Genomic DNA, 14,311 nt, shown 5'->3' on the forward strand with positions numbered 1-14,311 from the left:
CCACTTCGCAACACACACACGGCATCCACAGCTTCCTGCAACCTCTGCTGTCTGATTGAACTGTTACTTAGAGCGCAGCTACGTCTGTCATTCTCTGCGTAGAGAAAGTAGCAGTGTTTGTGGAGCTATCGGAATAAGATATGAAAGTAAATAGTGTTCCTGTTCCTTCTTGTCATTTGTTTCCCTTTTGAAGTCTTATTCATTTGCTTGGATTCAGTACTGTTCAGCCTTTCTGGTCACTGCTTCACCTGCCCTTCATTCATTATTCAAGTAGCAACAGCCTACAGTTGTAGGTCAACTTTTAGAATAGTGGAGATCAGGGTATCATGTAACATGGACATACAGTGGCATGCACCCCTGTAATTTCTGGTACTGAATAGATAAGTAAGTAGAAGATTAGAGCTGATCCAGAGCTGATCTCTAAAAGGCATGACATTAAAGGTGAAACAGTGTTTTCATAATTTTAAGCACAATTAGTTTATTATTTGTGTTTCGTACTATTTTACAGTAAAAATCCTCCAAACAAGAACTAAAAGACTTTTAGCTGCTACAAAAGAGGATGTTGCTAAATACTGATCAAGCAGGGTGCCCAGACTTTTGCTTCAAGCTGTTTTTATGTTGCTTTGAAGCTTAAAAGATGGAAATTTAAAAAGTAATCTTGTTTAAAATATTAAAGAAATGATTCATCTTTAATGGTTATGCCTTTTGGAAATTAGGTCATCTTTTACTCACTTAGCAAATCACAGTACCAGAAATGTTTACCTAAACTGCCGAATATTTGCATGTAAGTCAAAAGACACCGATCAGCCATAACATTAACAAGTGACGGACACCTAGGACTCCTCAGCTTGACTCCGGCCCTCTTTTCCCCACCCCTGTTCTAGGGGGACAGTAATAGAGACAACAGGGCACATGTCTAGGATTGGTTTAGGTGAGTTGAGTGAAGCTCTATGGTCAGTCAGTATTCCTACTGAGTCTTTTCCTTTTTGTCCCCTCAGGTGTGGTATTTGTTGGGGTGGCTGTTTTATCTACAGCTGGACAAACTAGGCACCACAGAGGACACAGAGAGCTTAAGAAAATCAGCCAGAACCTACCTTATCAAGGCGAAAAAGGTAACATCACACACATGCACACTTGCCAACACCCCAAACACACATTTTTATACCTTGTCAGTAGGTGGTGTCATGTGTGTTTATTTATATATATATATATATATATATATATATATATATATATATATATATATATATATATATATATATATATAATAACAAAATAATAATATATGTGTATGAGTAAATTCCTATGATATGCCCTATATACTCCAGTCATTCGTAACATTAGCACCTCTGACAGGTGAAGTGAAAGTGACAGTGGCATCTGTCAAGGACTGCATTTATTAGACATCAACAGTGATGTCAACAGTGAACAGTCCATTCTTGGAGGTAATGGGTTGTTAAAAGCAGGAGAAATGTGCAAGCATCAGAATCTAAAATCTCAACCAAGACGACGTCAGAACATCTCCAAAACATCAGGCAGGTCTTGTGGGGTGTTCTCGGTATGCAGTGGTCAGTACCTACCAAAGTGGTCCAAAAAAGGACAACCAGTGCGTCTGTGACAGGTTTATGATCACCTAAGGCTCATTGATGCAATCCGTGAAGGTCCCACCTCACAACTTACAGGACTTAAAGGATCTGCTGCTTATGTCTTGGGCCAGATACCACAGGATGCATGTTTACCTGGTCCTGAAAACAGGACTCCTCAGACCAGGCAACCTTCTTTCGTGGTTTCAAGATTCAGTCCAGATCCAATCCAATGCCCGTTGTAGGCACTGTTGGCTGAGGACAGGAGTTGGCATGGGCACTCTGACACTGTGGTCTGCAGCTACACAGCAGGGGGCGCTGCACTGTGTGTTGTGGGGTATTCCTCTTGTAAGGTTCTGAGACTTGTACCACAGTAGCCTTTTAGTTAGTTCCACACAGATGGGATAGCCTTTGTTGCTTCATTTATGAGTCGTAGGCTCCCAGCAAAGTCCCTCTCAGACTACTATCGGTAGTTACCTACCATAACTGACCAGTAACACCCCACAAACCTTCTCATTTTGGAGAAGCTCTGACCCAGTCATCAGGCCATTACAATGTTGCTTAGGTCTTTATGCCTGACCATTTCTCTTGAATTCAACATGTCCACTACAAGAACCAGCTGTTCAGTAACTGTCTCACACATCCCAGACCTTGACATTGATGGTTGATGCTCCTGACATTGTAGGTTAACCCTGTTTTTCCTCTGGTCTCTGGTTTCACTACAAACTCAACCCACACACACACATACACACACTCACTCACTCACTCTCCAGATCACCAGCCCTCTTCCCCCCCCCCCCCCCCCCCCCCCAATATGAGAGTTACTGGTGCTTGGCAGGATTTTTGCTACACACACACACACACACACATACTCTTTCTTTCATCAGCACACCGCTCTCTCAGCATGTCCTCTCCTTTCGCCGGGGTGAAATTTGTCTCACACCGCTGGCGGTCGAGGGTCTATGGAAATGGAAAATGAAACGCGAGAAAAAGAGGAGAGCACATCTAGCAAGAGTAGGGGAGGGGAGATGGTGTCTAAGTTCTACCTTTTTTATCTTCCCATCTTTCCTTTGTTTTACTCCCCCCAAGCTTTTGGTCCCCTCCTTTCTTTCTCTTCATCTTCTCCTTCCATCTTCTCCAGTGGCCTTTCACTGGTCGAGTTATTAGAGTTTGGTTTCCTTCAGAAGAACGCCTGTGGTCACTGTGTGCAGACGTCTCATTTCTTTTTTCCCCCCATCTGTCCGTTCCTGCCATTTTACTCTTCCTCCTTTTCTTTCTCTCTCTCTCTCTCTCTCTCTCTCTCTCTCTCTCTCTCTCTCTCTCTCTCTCTCTCTCTCTCTCTCTCTCTCTCTGTCGCTTCTTTCTCTGTCGCTTCTTTCTCTGTTCCGTTGTGCTCTGGCCTTCATTCTCACACACTCACCCTGCACACCCCCCCAAGCTCCTGTCCTTTCCTTTGAGGGAGGACTAAAGAATTTGTTGCCTCCTGTCCTTGGCATGGTCATGGAAGATGAATTGTTTGGCACAGCACACACACACACACACACACACACACTCACCCCCTCACACAGACGCCCTCACTCTCTCTGGCCATCTAGCAACTAGGGATTGCTGTGGTAATTCAGCTGTATGAATGTCTGAACTCAATTTATTATTCATTTTGTCAAAGTCATATCAGAACCTTATGCCTCGTCCAGTTGATTTTATGCCATATGAAATGTCCAGCTGCCTGTTACATAGATTTCCTGATTACTGGACCCATAGAAAAGTTTCAAAATTGTTATATATATATATATATATATATATATATATATATATATATATATATATATATAGATATATATATATATATATATAGATATATATATATATATATATATATAGATATATTATTTATTTATTTATTTTTTTTTTATAAGATAATCCTTTATTAGTCCCACAGTGGGGATATTCTCTATATAGTATTTAAATGTTTGGTTTTTTCACAAAAACTGTGGACTTAAATCATATCATTACGTCCAGTGAAATTAAAAGCTTGGACTTATTTTGAAAGGAGAAAAATTATCTGATATAAAACTTTCGTGCTAGTGAAAGAAACCTTTTCTTTCTCTGTCCTTCTCTCTCTCTCTCTCTCTCTCTCTCTCTCTCTCTCTCTCTTGCCCTTGCACAAGCTCACTCTCCCTCTGTTACACACAGTCTCTCTGTATATTTATATCCAATGCACTCTTTCTCTTGTGGGCTCTCTCAGGTTTTGTCTAAAACTTGCAGGTATGGGGGATACTGGCTTTACTTTCACACCTGTGCAAACCTCGACTCTGACTTGTTTCGGACTCAAAAGTTTTTGTCCAAACTCAGACTAGTCCTAGACCAAGTAGTGTCTGTACCGCTGCACGTCTTAGACTTGGATTTCAGTGTTAGAGTATACTATATGGACAAAATTAATTAAAATTAAGAGTTTATCCTGTTTTTGTTGAAGTAACTGTCTCTACTGTCCAGGGAATAAGGCTTTCTACTAGATTTCGGTACATTGCTGTGAGGATTGGATTACATTCAGGAGCATTAGTGAGGTCAGAATGCAGAATGTTGGGTGATCATCACCCCACCTCATTCCCAACTCATCCCAGAGTTTTGCATGGAGTACCGTCATTCCAGAGAACACAGTTCCACTGCTCCGCAGCTCAATGCTTGGGGCTTTATACCCTAAACCCATGTTTATTTGCTCCAGAGAGAGTCCTGTTATATTGGCAGTACTTCTCCACAGGGACTAGACAAGCTGTGTGTGCATTTGGACATCTGTGTCAGTAATAGGTGCAACATATAGTAGCTGTATGCATTCATTAGAAGGGATGTCCACAAACATTTTGACACGTAGTGTATCTGTACCCTGACTTGTCTTAGGCTGGATAGTATGTGTAATTGAAGTTGTCATGAACTATGACAAGTTGTCATAGTATGTGTGCTCAGACTTGATCGTATTCATACTCTGGCTTGTCTAATACTCAATGGTGTTTGTACTCTGGCTTGTCTTGGTCTTAAAATGAACTGTTCTTACGCTTGTGTTTGGTCCTGTTCGAGCAGGATTAATTGTACATAGGGTCCTGGGGTAATTTACTTATACACGGGGACACCTGTGAGTTGTATTTTTGTCCAGATTGACCCAGAATGTGCTTTTCTCCCTCTTCCTCTGGGAAAATTACAGGCCAAATTACCTGCTGGGTTTTTATTTATTTATTTTTTATACAGTGGTCTGAGAATTTTAGTTCCGCCTCTATACACATCTCTGTGGTTTTTCAGGCATTAGGGGGGAAACAAGGTTTAAAGTGTCTTAGATATTTAGTCTCAGAGTGTGCACATCCATCAGACCTCCAATAAATATTAAAACACTTTCCAAATCGCAAACACACAAATGGACGCTTTGGAGAAGTTTACTTGGATGGTCAAACACTGACCACGCATGCTAATATTTGAGCACATGCAGGTATTAGAAACTCTTTTGTCCGGTGGTAATTTTACTGGCCCCAGGGTGGGCGAGTTTTATTACGAAGTAGTCATTTCTTATGTTTTGCACTCTTCTTCATTTCACTCAGTGGTGTCAACAGATGTCTGAACTTAACAAACAGCCTTTTCTTTTGTCATTAGTCTGTTTTTGACTTATACTCAAGCAATGCCAAACGAAAATAGTGTATCTCTTATCCAAAATTCAGCCACAATTATGTCATTTATTGTGATTTCAATTTAATGAACTTTAATGAATACTCCAGATTCCCCCCAAAAGCCTCTACTCTACTCTACTCTACTACTTGCCACTTTAGTTGTCCTTTTCTGCACCCTGAAACATCTCATGTCTGGAGTTTCTCCTCTGGAGCACAGCACTTCATTAGTTATGGTTGATTTGAGCATGCACTATTGATGTGTAATTATAGCAATCCAATAGAAAGGTTGGGGCACAGCATTGCTAAGCTCTCACACTGATCGATCTTGGCATTCTCCTCAAGGCCTCCAGATTAAAACTCTCCATACACTGCTGCTAAACACACTTTACTGAGCACTGACCCTCGAGCAGAACCATACCAAATTGCCTTTGCAGTTTAGACACAAAAAAGACCATATAGCAGGTGAAAAGCAAAGCAAAGAAAGTAGATATAGTGATTAATGGAAACACAAACCACTAGCGAGCTCACAAAGGTGCTTGTCCTTCGGGGAGTGCAGAACTTTCTTGAAAGCTGCAGCTGAGAAAAACAATCAGTTTACAGATTGTGTATGAATAAATTGCTAAAGCAAAGTATTTGCCACAAAAAATAGAAACATTTCTCAGTGAAGTACAAGTGATTAAAAGAATAAGATCTCTGGGCTTTGTGTGGTCCAGCAGACAAAGACGATGCCGCCGTGACCCGATGATTTCTGGATTGAATCCCGAGTCACGCTGCGTGTCATCAGCAGCCGGAGCCTGAAAGAGCACAATTGGCATTGCTCTTTCTGAGTGTGTATACTTTATGGTGATGCAGGCATCAGATTTGGGTACCCGATGCTTGGTTGATTGCCTGGTGACTTTTCTTTGGTGGCATGTATCAGTCCTCACCCTCCCAGTGTCTGCATTACACGTGATGGGTGGAGCGTACTTGTGTGGGTGGTCTATTGGCCACCTAAAATTGATAAAGAAATTAAGTTATAAAATAGATGGTTGCTTTTCGTGTTTCATGTCTTTCTTCTGACACTTCACATGAAATGCATCGAACTTACATAAATAAATTTGGCGTTCATAAAATTTGAATGCTCACATGCTGTTAGGACAAGTCAAACATATTTGTATAGCACTTTTTTATAACTGTTGTCACAAAGCAGCTTTACACAATTAGTAATTAGTAAAAGTAAAATAAATTAAATAAAGACGTGAAAAATCCAAGACCTCCAGTGAGCAGCCAACAGCGCCAGTGGCAAGAAAAAACTCCCTCAGAGCTGGAGGAAGAAACCTTGGGAGGAACCAAGCCTCACAAAGGGGGACCCGACCCATCCTCCTCTGATCAGAACTAATTATAAATGATTGATAAAAGTTACCAAACCATCTATACTGTTGAACTGCTCTGGTGTGCAACATATTCATAATATTAATAATTAATAATCAGGGTGTAGTATAGCTTAATATAGTCATGGCAGTGATGGTCAAAGTAATGATAGTTAATAGTGGTAATATTAATTTAGGTTTTAACATGGTCTTTTGAGAGGTAGCAGTTGTAGGAGGGTGTGCAGCTGGTCTGTCATGGGTGGTGGTGGGGGGTGTGGGCCTGTTGGTCAGACTGGTAGGTGGCAGCTGGTGTGATCGAGGTAGAGGGGACCCCAGCGGTCAGTCTTCCAGCAGGTCAGGCTGGATTAGTGGGTGACCATTTACTCTGAGAAGGTAAAGAAATAAAGTTAGTTCTGAATGGATTTATAGAGAGCAGAGAATGTTGAACAGTATCAGAGTGTGTCTGACTACTCCGGCATGTCCGACTATAACAGCCTAGTTAAAAGGAGCGAGCCAGAAGGTAACACAGACACGGGAGCACCCTGAAACACCAGCCTCCATCTGCTCCACCGTCCACAAACCTGAGCCAAACCTGCCTCTAAATTTCAACACAAAATTAACTAATCTAATCTTAAACCCCGCCCCTGCTCCTAATCCTAATCCTAACCATAACAACGTAGCTGTTCTGTGTTTAGTATAAGCATGTAATGCTGACCCTCCATACAAACACACAAATCCATTTCGTTATTGTTTGATTGGACATTAAATGTCTCAATTATTCTGATCTATGTTGTTAGCCAACTTAACAGGCTACACAGCACTGTCCTCTAATTACCATTGATTAATTAGGCCAATGGAAGCTTGTTTTATACCAGAAGTGATACTACATGATCTCAAATTAGAAAGTGACAAGCAGCTAAAAATATACAGAAAGCTTCAGGTATGCTGGCCATGCAAGCATACCGGAGAGTCCACACAAACCTCACCTTTCCTGAGACTCGACACGACTCTAGACAGTGTTATATACTGCACGGCACATTCTGCCTTGTAGAACAGCAAGATATTGAAGATGCCCTGTACATCCAGCTGCTCAACACAGCAAACCAACCATCAGAGTAGGACCACCCATTTTTACACACAGGTTATCGTAAAAATAAATTTTGGTTCAGTATCAACGGTTATTAAAACGAGAGCCCTCTGTAAGCATCAGTGGAGCAGAAATGGAGTAGTTACCACTTGAGATCTACAACACACTTCATTTAGCTCTGCATTGACACAGCTTCCTCTCAACACAGTTGTCCACATCCTTTGAGGCACAGTTTGAAAAGCAATGTTTTGAGGATAGCTTGATCTTCTATTGACGCTTTCATACATACAAAAAGGCCATGTAATGTTCTCATATTACATATAAAAAAGGTAATGAAGAGGTAAGATTGTGAATGTGAAATCAGCTGTTGTGGCTTAAGCAATAGATTTTCCCAGCCGCAGTCTTTCTAAAGCACAGAGGAAACTCTCGCTGAGACTTGGTAAAAGCACTTTATACACCCTGTTCCATTTGATACACAGGAGCTATATTTGGTTTCTGCATAGGCAGAGCATCACAGGAACCCATCTCACCGCAGTTATGCGCTGACTTGCGTAGGATTGCTTTGCTGTCTGATGTGTTGTATCTAACATTTTCTCTTTTTTTTCTTTTTGCAAATAAGAAAGCAAACAGTTAGCTTTGTCGAGGCAGGGAAGAGGTGTTTTTAGTAATAGTGCTGTGCTATTTTCACCTGAGTTAGAAAATGTCATTGACAACAGTTTTAAAGCACCAGTTAGTGAAGCACTCTGCTTCTTTCAGGTCTGGAAAATGTACAGCAAATTGGTATGGTGTGTACATTTGTATCCACTGTGCAAGCTAGTGTGAAAAATGAACAGTTTTGTAATAAGCAGGAGGGAATTGTTTTGGCCAGGATCATAAAATCGTCAATTTTGAGTAGACTAATGTGCATGTTCAGCGCCAGTTCTTTGGGAGACCCCCTTTCTCCCAGGTTGCCAGCTTGTATTTAACAGCAATTTGAGGCATTCCTAAATTTAGTCATGTTAAGTATTAACAGTGGACTATATATGGAGGTCAGTAAATATGGTCTAACATGAATCGGTTCCGTCATCGGTTATGACTGAATGTGCCATTATTGTCATTATTGGTGGCTAAATAACATGCTTACAGTGGGCTGAGGCCTGTAAAATTTACCTCATGTAAGTCATTCATCATTATGGTCTCTCTCGTCATTAAAGTGTGACTGACTGTTCAAAAATGTTTGAACAGCTCACTTGTCCACAGGACTGGACTTTAATGAGTGAATCTAAAATGACGCTATACTCCCTATGTAGTGCACTAGGCAGGTCATGCACCCCTGGTCAAAGTTTCTGGTACTGAGAATAGTTAAATGTGAGCGGAAGATGAGCTGATCTCCCAAAGGCATGAAGTTAAAAATGAAATTCATTCCAACATTTTAAGAAAAATTAGTGCATTATTTTTCTCTTGCTCAATGTTAGAAGAAAATAAGGAAAGTAGCACCATGCAAACAGTTGGTCACCCCAAGAGATTTGAGCTCTCAGGCCTTAATTGGCTTGTTAGAGCTATGGCTTGTTCACAGTTATCAATATGAAAGGCCAAGTTATGCAAATGTTAAAGCTTAATAAATACTCTGATTGCTGAAACCTTGATTCTGCAAACCAGGCGAAGGCTGTTTGAAGTTAGTTGTTTTCAGGTAGCCATTTCCTCAGTTTGTAATGTAATTAGGAAATGTAATTAAGAGTTGGAGAACAGAAAACCATTAATAAGGACCTTAGCATAAGAAAATGTAACAAAGTTCAATTTGAAAGGTAAGATTTTTCAATCTGTTTAAGTAATTCAATCTGTTCAGTCTGTTTCATCTATTGTAGTAAGTAAACACTACAGAAGAACTGCTGGGTAAATATGATTAACAGTGGATAATTGTAATATGGATAATTGAATTATGGAAAGTTCTCATTCCTTTGATAGACGATATGGATATAGTTTAGGTGGGGTATGAGACAGGCACTGTTTGTCTAATTAAATCACAACAACAAAAATAAATAGTGTAGAAACAGTTGTTTTCCAATAGGCGTGTAGCGGTGGTACAGGATTTCAGCCAGCATTTGGATTTAATGCAGAAATTAAAGAGTTATATTTATTATTTTACTCCATTTCCAGTTGGTGAACCATGTAGGACTGTTCCGTTCTCCGATCTGGAAGCCACAGAGTTTTTGCCACTTGTGTGACTTCTACTCTTTTTTGCCCAAGGCCAGTGAACATCCTTGAACTTTGTGTTAATACAGCGCTTCATTATATGCTTTAATGCTGGCGTCCTAGTTCCTCTCCTGTAATGCTGAATGAGTTTTAATCTGCAAGTTTCAGAAATCTCCTTCCCCTCTCTCTGTTCAAATATCTGCAGACTGATGTTTCCTAACATTGTGTTCTCTTGCACATTTCCATTACTGCCTATAAGCCAAAGCTGCAATATAAAGAACCTTTGCTTGGATAAAACTGGCATTTTAGACCCTGAAACAGTGGCATGTTCAATTAAACATGAATCATGAGTCATGTAAAGAGCTGCCATTTAGCACAATGAGTCATGAGTAGTTATGCTACAGAATTCTGGTACAGGTGTAGCAGAAGCTTTTCTTAATTTGTTTTGGAAATATGCACAGGTCAAAACATCATGCATATATGTAATTTCCAGTTTTTTTCAAAATTTTCAGTGTCAATGAGGAAAAATGCAGAAAACATATTTATTAGGAATGTATACAGAAGCCTCCACAACTAAAGTCACCCTTCCTTGTACTACATTCTCTTCAGGATACTCACTTTCAGTTCGTCTGCAGACATTTCAAAATCTCAAATGGCTAGGTTTGCATAGTGCATAGTGTTTTTGATATTGGGATTGATGGAACTGGAAGGCAGATCTAACCAACAAAGCACAGACGTCTGAAATTTGATTGAACCTGATTAAGAGCCAAATATGTCCTTTTAAAAAGTTTTAAAGTCTTAGAAGTCGGCACATTTTCTGCTGCTCATCATTCAAGTCATCTCAAACACATTCACTGATGTTCAGTCCGGATCCTTGGCCTGATTCTGAGAACAGCAGCAGCTTCAATAGTTTTGTAGATTTGCAGGCAGATGTTTTTCCCTTTTCCTCTGTTTGCTTTTCTCAGTATGAGCTTCTTGTTCAGCTCCATGTCCTTTCAGACCCACAAGCTTAAGTCATCATCTCACAGTAGATGATGAGAGATGTAGGTGGTAGTAGAGGGGCTTGTGAAGGTTATTCTGATCAGTATGTGTGGGCAATACACCCTTATGAATGAACCAGTGTTTGATCTTGTGTGAGCGTTCTGAAGTTCCCGTTCTGAAACAGCTGAAATGAAGAAAAGTCTTCAGTATTCATGTTTTATTAGACTGAACTGGATGCACTGTCTGGCATATTTCTCTACGCTGTGTTGCATCAAAAACATAACTGCAAATTGCATCATCTGTTAAAGCACACACAATTATTTGAGTCCAAGATATAATGTCTTTGTTGAGCCACTCGTGTTACTTGAAGTGTGATTACAAATACATGGCACAGTGCAAATTCAGCCACAGTTGGTTGGCAGAAAAGTTGGCTGCTTAACTAAGGGGAGAAAAAAAAATAGAATGAGCACAAAGCCTGGTGCACTGATGGTCTCGGATCAAATTACAACTGGTATTAAAAAAATTGATTGATCCCTATTGATCCCTATTTACATTTTAGGACAATATCAAATACCCCAGTTTTTTACACTGTTGGGCTATGTTCGCACAGCAGGTAAAGTTGGCCCAATTCCAATTTTCTCAGCAAATCTATTTTTAGGCTATTCACTCTCTCTAATGTGACCTTTATTCAATATTTGTCAGAACAGTTCATGCTCCTAAACTGCTGCATATGTACAAAAGAGCAGTGCTTTACCTGGCTTGTTTTGACGTGGCCACATTAATTACGATTAGGCTTTCGAGAAAGGGGTTTAGCAGTTAGAGCACTGGGCTATTGATCACAGGGTTGTGGATTTAATACCCGGGTTTGGCAAGCTGCTACTCTTGGACCCTTGAACAAGGCCCTTCTGCTCCCTGGGTGCTGCAGTGCAATGGCTGCCCACCGCTCCGAGCATGTGTGCTCACTGTTATAGTGTGTTTGATTACTTGTGTAATCACAAGTAGTGTGTGTGTGTGTGTGTGTCTGTTTTTTCACTGCACGGATGGGTTAATAGCCGAGGCCAAATTCCATCTGTGTGTAACACTATTGGTGAATATGGTTGTCTTGTCTTTTCTAGCTAGTTGCATTGCTGCGTATTACATATGAGAGTGGCCCAACTGGACACGTCAGATTCAGGGTGTCTTCTGGCGTACACACTGCCACACACACAGTACATCTGTCGCTATTGACGGAAAAGATCGGATTTAGGCCACTTTTACCTGCTTTACCTGATTCTAGCCTTAGTGTCTGATAGATAAAAGTATTCATACATTATTTGTTTGTTATTCATACTATTATTATAAGAAAACACTCACTAGGTTTACTACTCCTTATGGTAAGTGCTGACTGGATGCTGTTTAACACCTGTTAGCTCCTCCTGATGCTAACATTGCTGCCACTGTTGGTTCTCATAGACAGAGACAGAAGAGCACATTTTGGATTAGAAAAGAAAAACATGCCAATGCCTGCCATTTACATTTCCCCTAGTCTGATGGAGGAAACCGTATCAGTTAAGTTTAGTAAAGTGTTTTCCGGAATACTGATTTGACAGTTTTCCTTTTCCCAGCTTTTGTTAAAAGCACATATTGAACCCCTGGCTGTGCAATAACTGCTTTCCTAAAGCTGCTTGTTGGCTTCTGCTGCAGAAAGATCACAGCCATGCTTTGATACGCGTGTCGGAGAGCTCTCACTCGCCACCAGTTCAAAAATCATACAGTTCCCAAACAATCGGGCTGCACTCAGTAAAATTAAACAGTGATTTCACACACAATATCACACGCTTTCCAAATGCTCTCGAGTTCAGCTCATCTCAGCAGACGAAAGGAAAGTCATTTTCACTATTTTGATTTATTATGCTTTTTTTTACGGATCTGTGTTAAGTGATAGCGTTTTGCTTTTTACATTTATGTTTTCCAGCATTTCCTCTCTTCCAGAGCAACTTTAGAATAGCAGGTTGATTACCCAGGTAGGAGAACGTAGTGTTAGGAGTCTTGTCCATGGACTCTCTCTCTCTCTATTGGTGTAGTGTGGTGGGCTTGCCCTGCAGAGGAAATCGAACCATATTCTGACCTGGGAAAAGTGTGTGTTGTTATCTGCTACTTCACACCAACCAACTTACCACACAGGTATAAAGTATGTGCTCCATACAGTAAAAACAATTCTTTTCACAGAATCTTGGCAGGATTCATTGTCTTGGTGGCATTAGTGACCAGAGCAAATTCTTATATTTGTCTATTCAACCAGTGCCTGGTTTTCTTGATGCGGGTATAATTTTGACAAATCTAAATTCTTTGCAGAAAAGGATTTTTTTTTTTTGACACAATAAGAACACAATCTCCACAACATAAGTAATTATTGTGACCAAAACTCAACATCCCCAGTAAAAGATGTAGATGGCTTGTAGAATAGCTTGAAAATAAATGATTATTTAAATAAAATAATCTCAAAATCTCAAAAAAAAGATGCCATGACATCATTCATTATTTATTATTTTTATTTATTATTTAAATATATAGAGTCATAATCTCAAGAACATAAATTAGAGTAAATAGGTAAATAAATGAATGTAGAGTTCTACCTAGGTTAAGGTCTGGAGAAAATTAATGACTCATTAATGCTGTAACTGCAGGAAATGTTTGATGTGATGTCATAATTTTAAAATTCTGGATGTTTTGCTGTACCTAGAGGAAATATGTGACAAAATGAACATCCCTTTTTATTTTATGGGTGATAAAATTACATGACACATATGAAAATAAGCTTGCTTGTACAGCTATTTGCACTGCAAGTCATGCTTCGAGTGTGTATTAAAACTTGATGAAGCACCTTTGTGTTTCTGTGTTTCTATATAAAACTTGCATCCCTGTGGCACTCGGAATAGTTTCACACTGATTTTCGCATTTAAGCAGGGATGATAGTTGGTTTAAAAAGCCACTGCTGGAGACCTAAGCAATGATTTGACCTTTTGACATTTGTAACAGTCGTTGGCATCAGTCCTCAGACCTGCAAAGTCAAATTGTATATGTCTGTACTGCTGTAATACCGTTCGTATTTTGCTGTTAGGTAACCGAGTAGGCAAGGGTTGAGGCTTTTCTCTCTGATTCCTTTTCAGTAGATATACCTGGAGTTTGCAGCTCCTTCTTTTAAAACATCAAAATACATCTCATTGAAAATCATTCACACTAAAGTTCACTTCCTTTCAACCACGTGAACTCATGTCTGTCAATATTGTAAATCTATCGATGTGGAGGAAAGTGAATGCTGTTTTTTTATTTGTTTATTTTTTTAACAAGGAAACAAATCAAATTCTAAGTGTAACATTAAGGACTTTCAGGGACAAAATCAGCACAGTCACAGAATAATGTAAATAAGGCCCAAAAAGTCCTGCTCCTGACTTCTGGCTGAAGTCCAGGCTTGTGAATATTTAATTTCGTTCGTTAACGTCGCATGAA

At 39.9% G+C, this 14,311-nt stretch overlaps 1 protein-coding gene across 1 annotated transcript in view; it reads left to right on the forward strand.

The window, feature by feature from the left end:
- LOC140536926 (uncharacterized) overlaps nucleotides 1–14,311 on the forward strand; it is a 153,048-nt gene that overhangs the window by 116,527 nt on the left and 22,210 nt on the right. The window contains exon 10 of the mRNA XM_072659015.1: nucleotides 999–1,112. Within this exon, the coding sequence (XP_072515116.1) occupies nucleotides 999–1,112 (114 nt within the window). The remainder of the gene's footprint in view (nucleotides 1–998; nucleotides 1,113–14,311) is intronic.

Source organism: Salminus brasiliensis, chromosome 1 (assembly GCF_030463535.1).
Source record: "Salminus brasiliensis chromosome 1, fSalBra1.hap2, whole genome shotgun sequence".
In the NCBI taxonomy this organism is placed as follows: domain Eukaryota; kingdom Metazoa; phylum Chordata; class Actinopteri; order Characiformes; family Bryconidae; genus Salminus; species Salminus brasiliensis.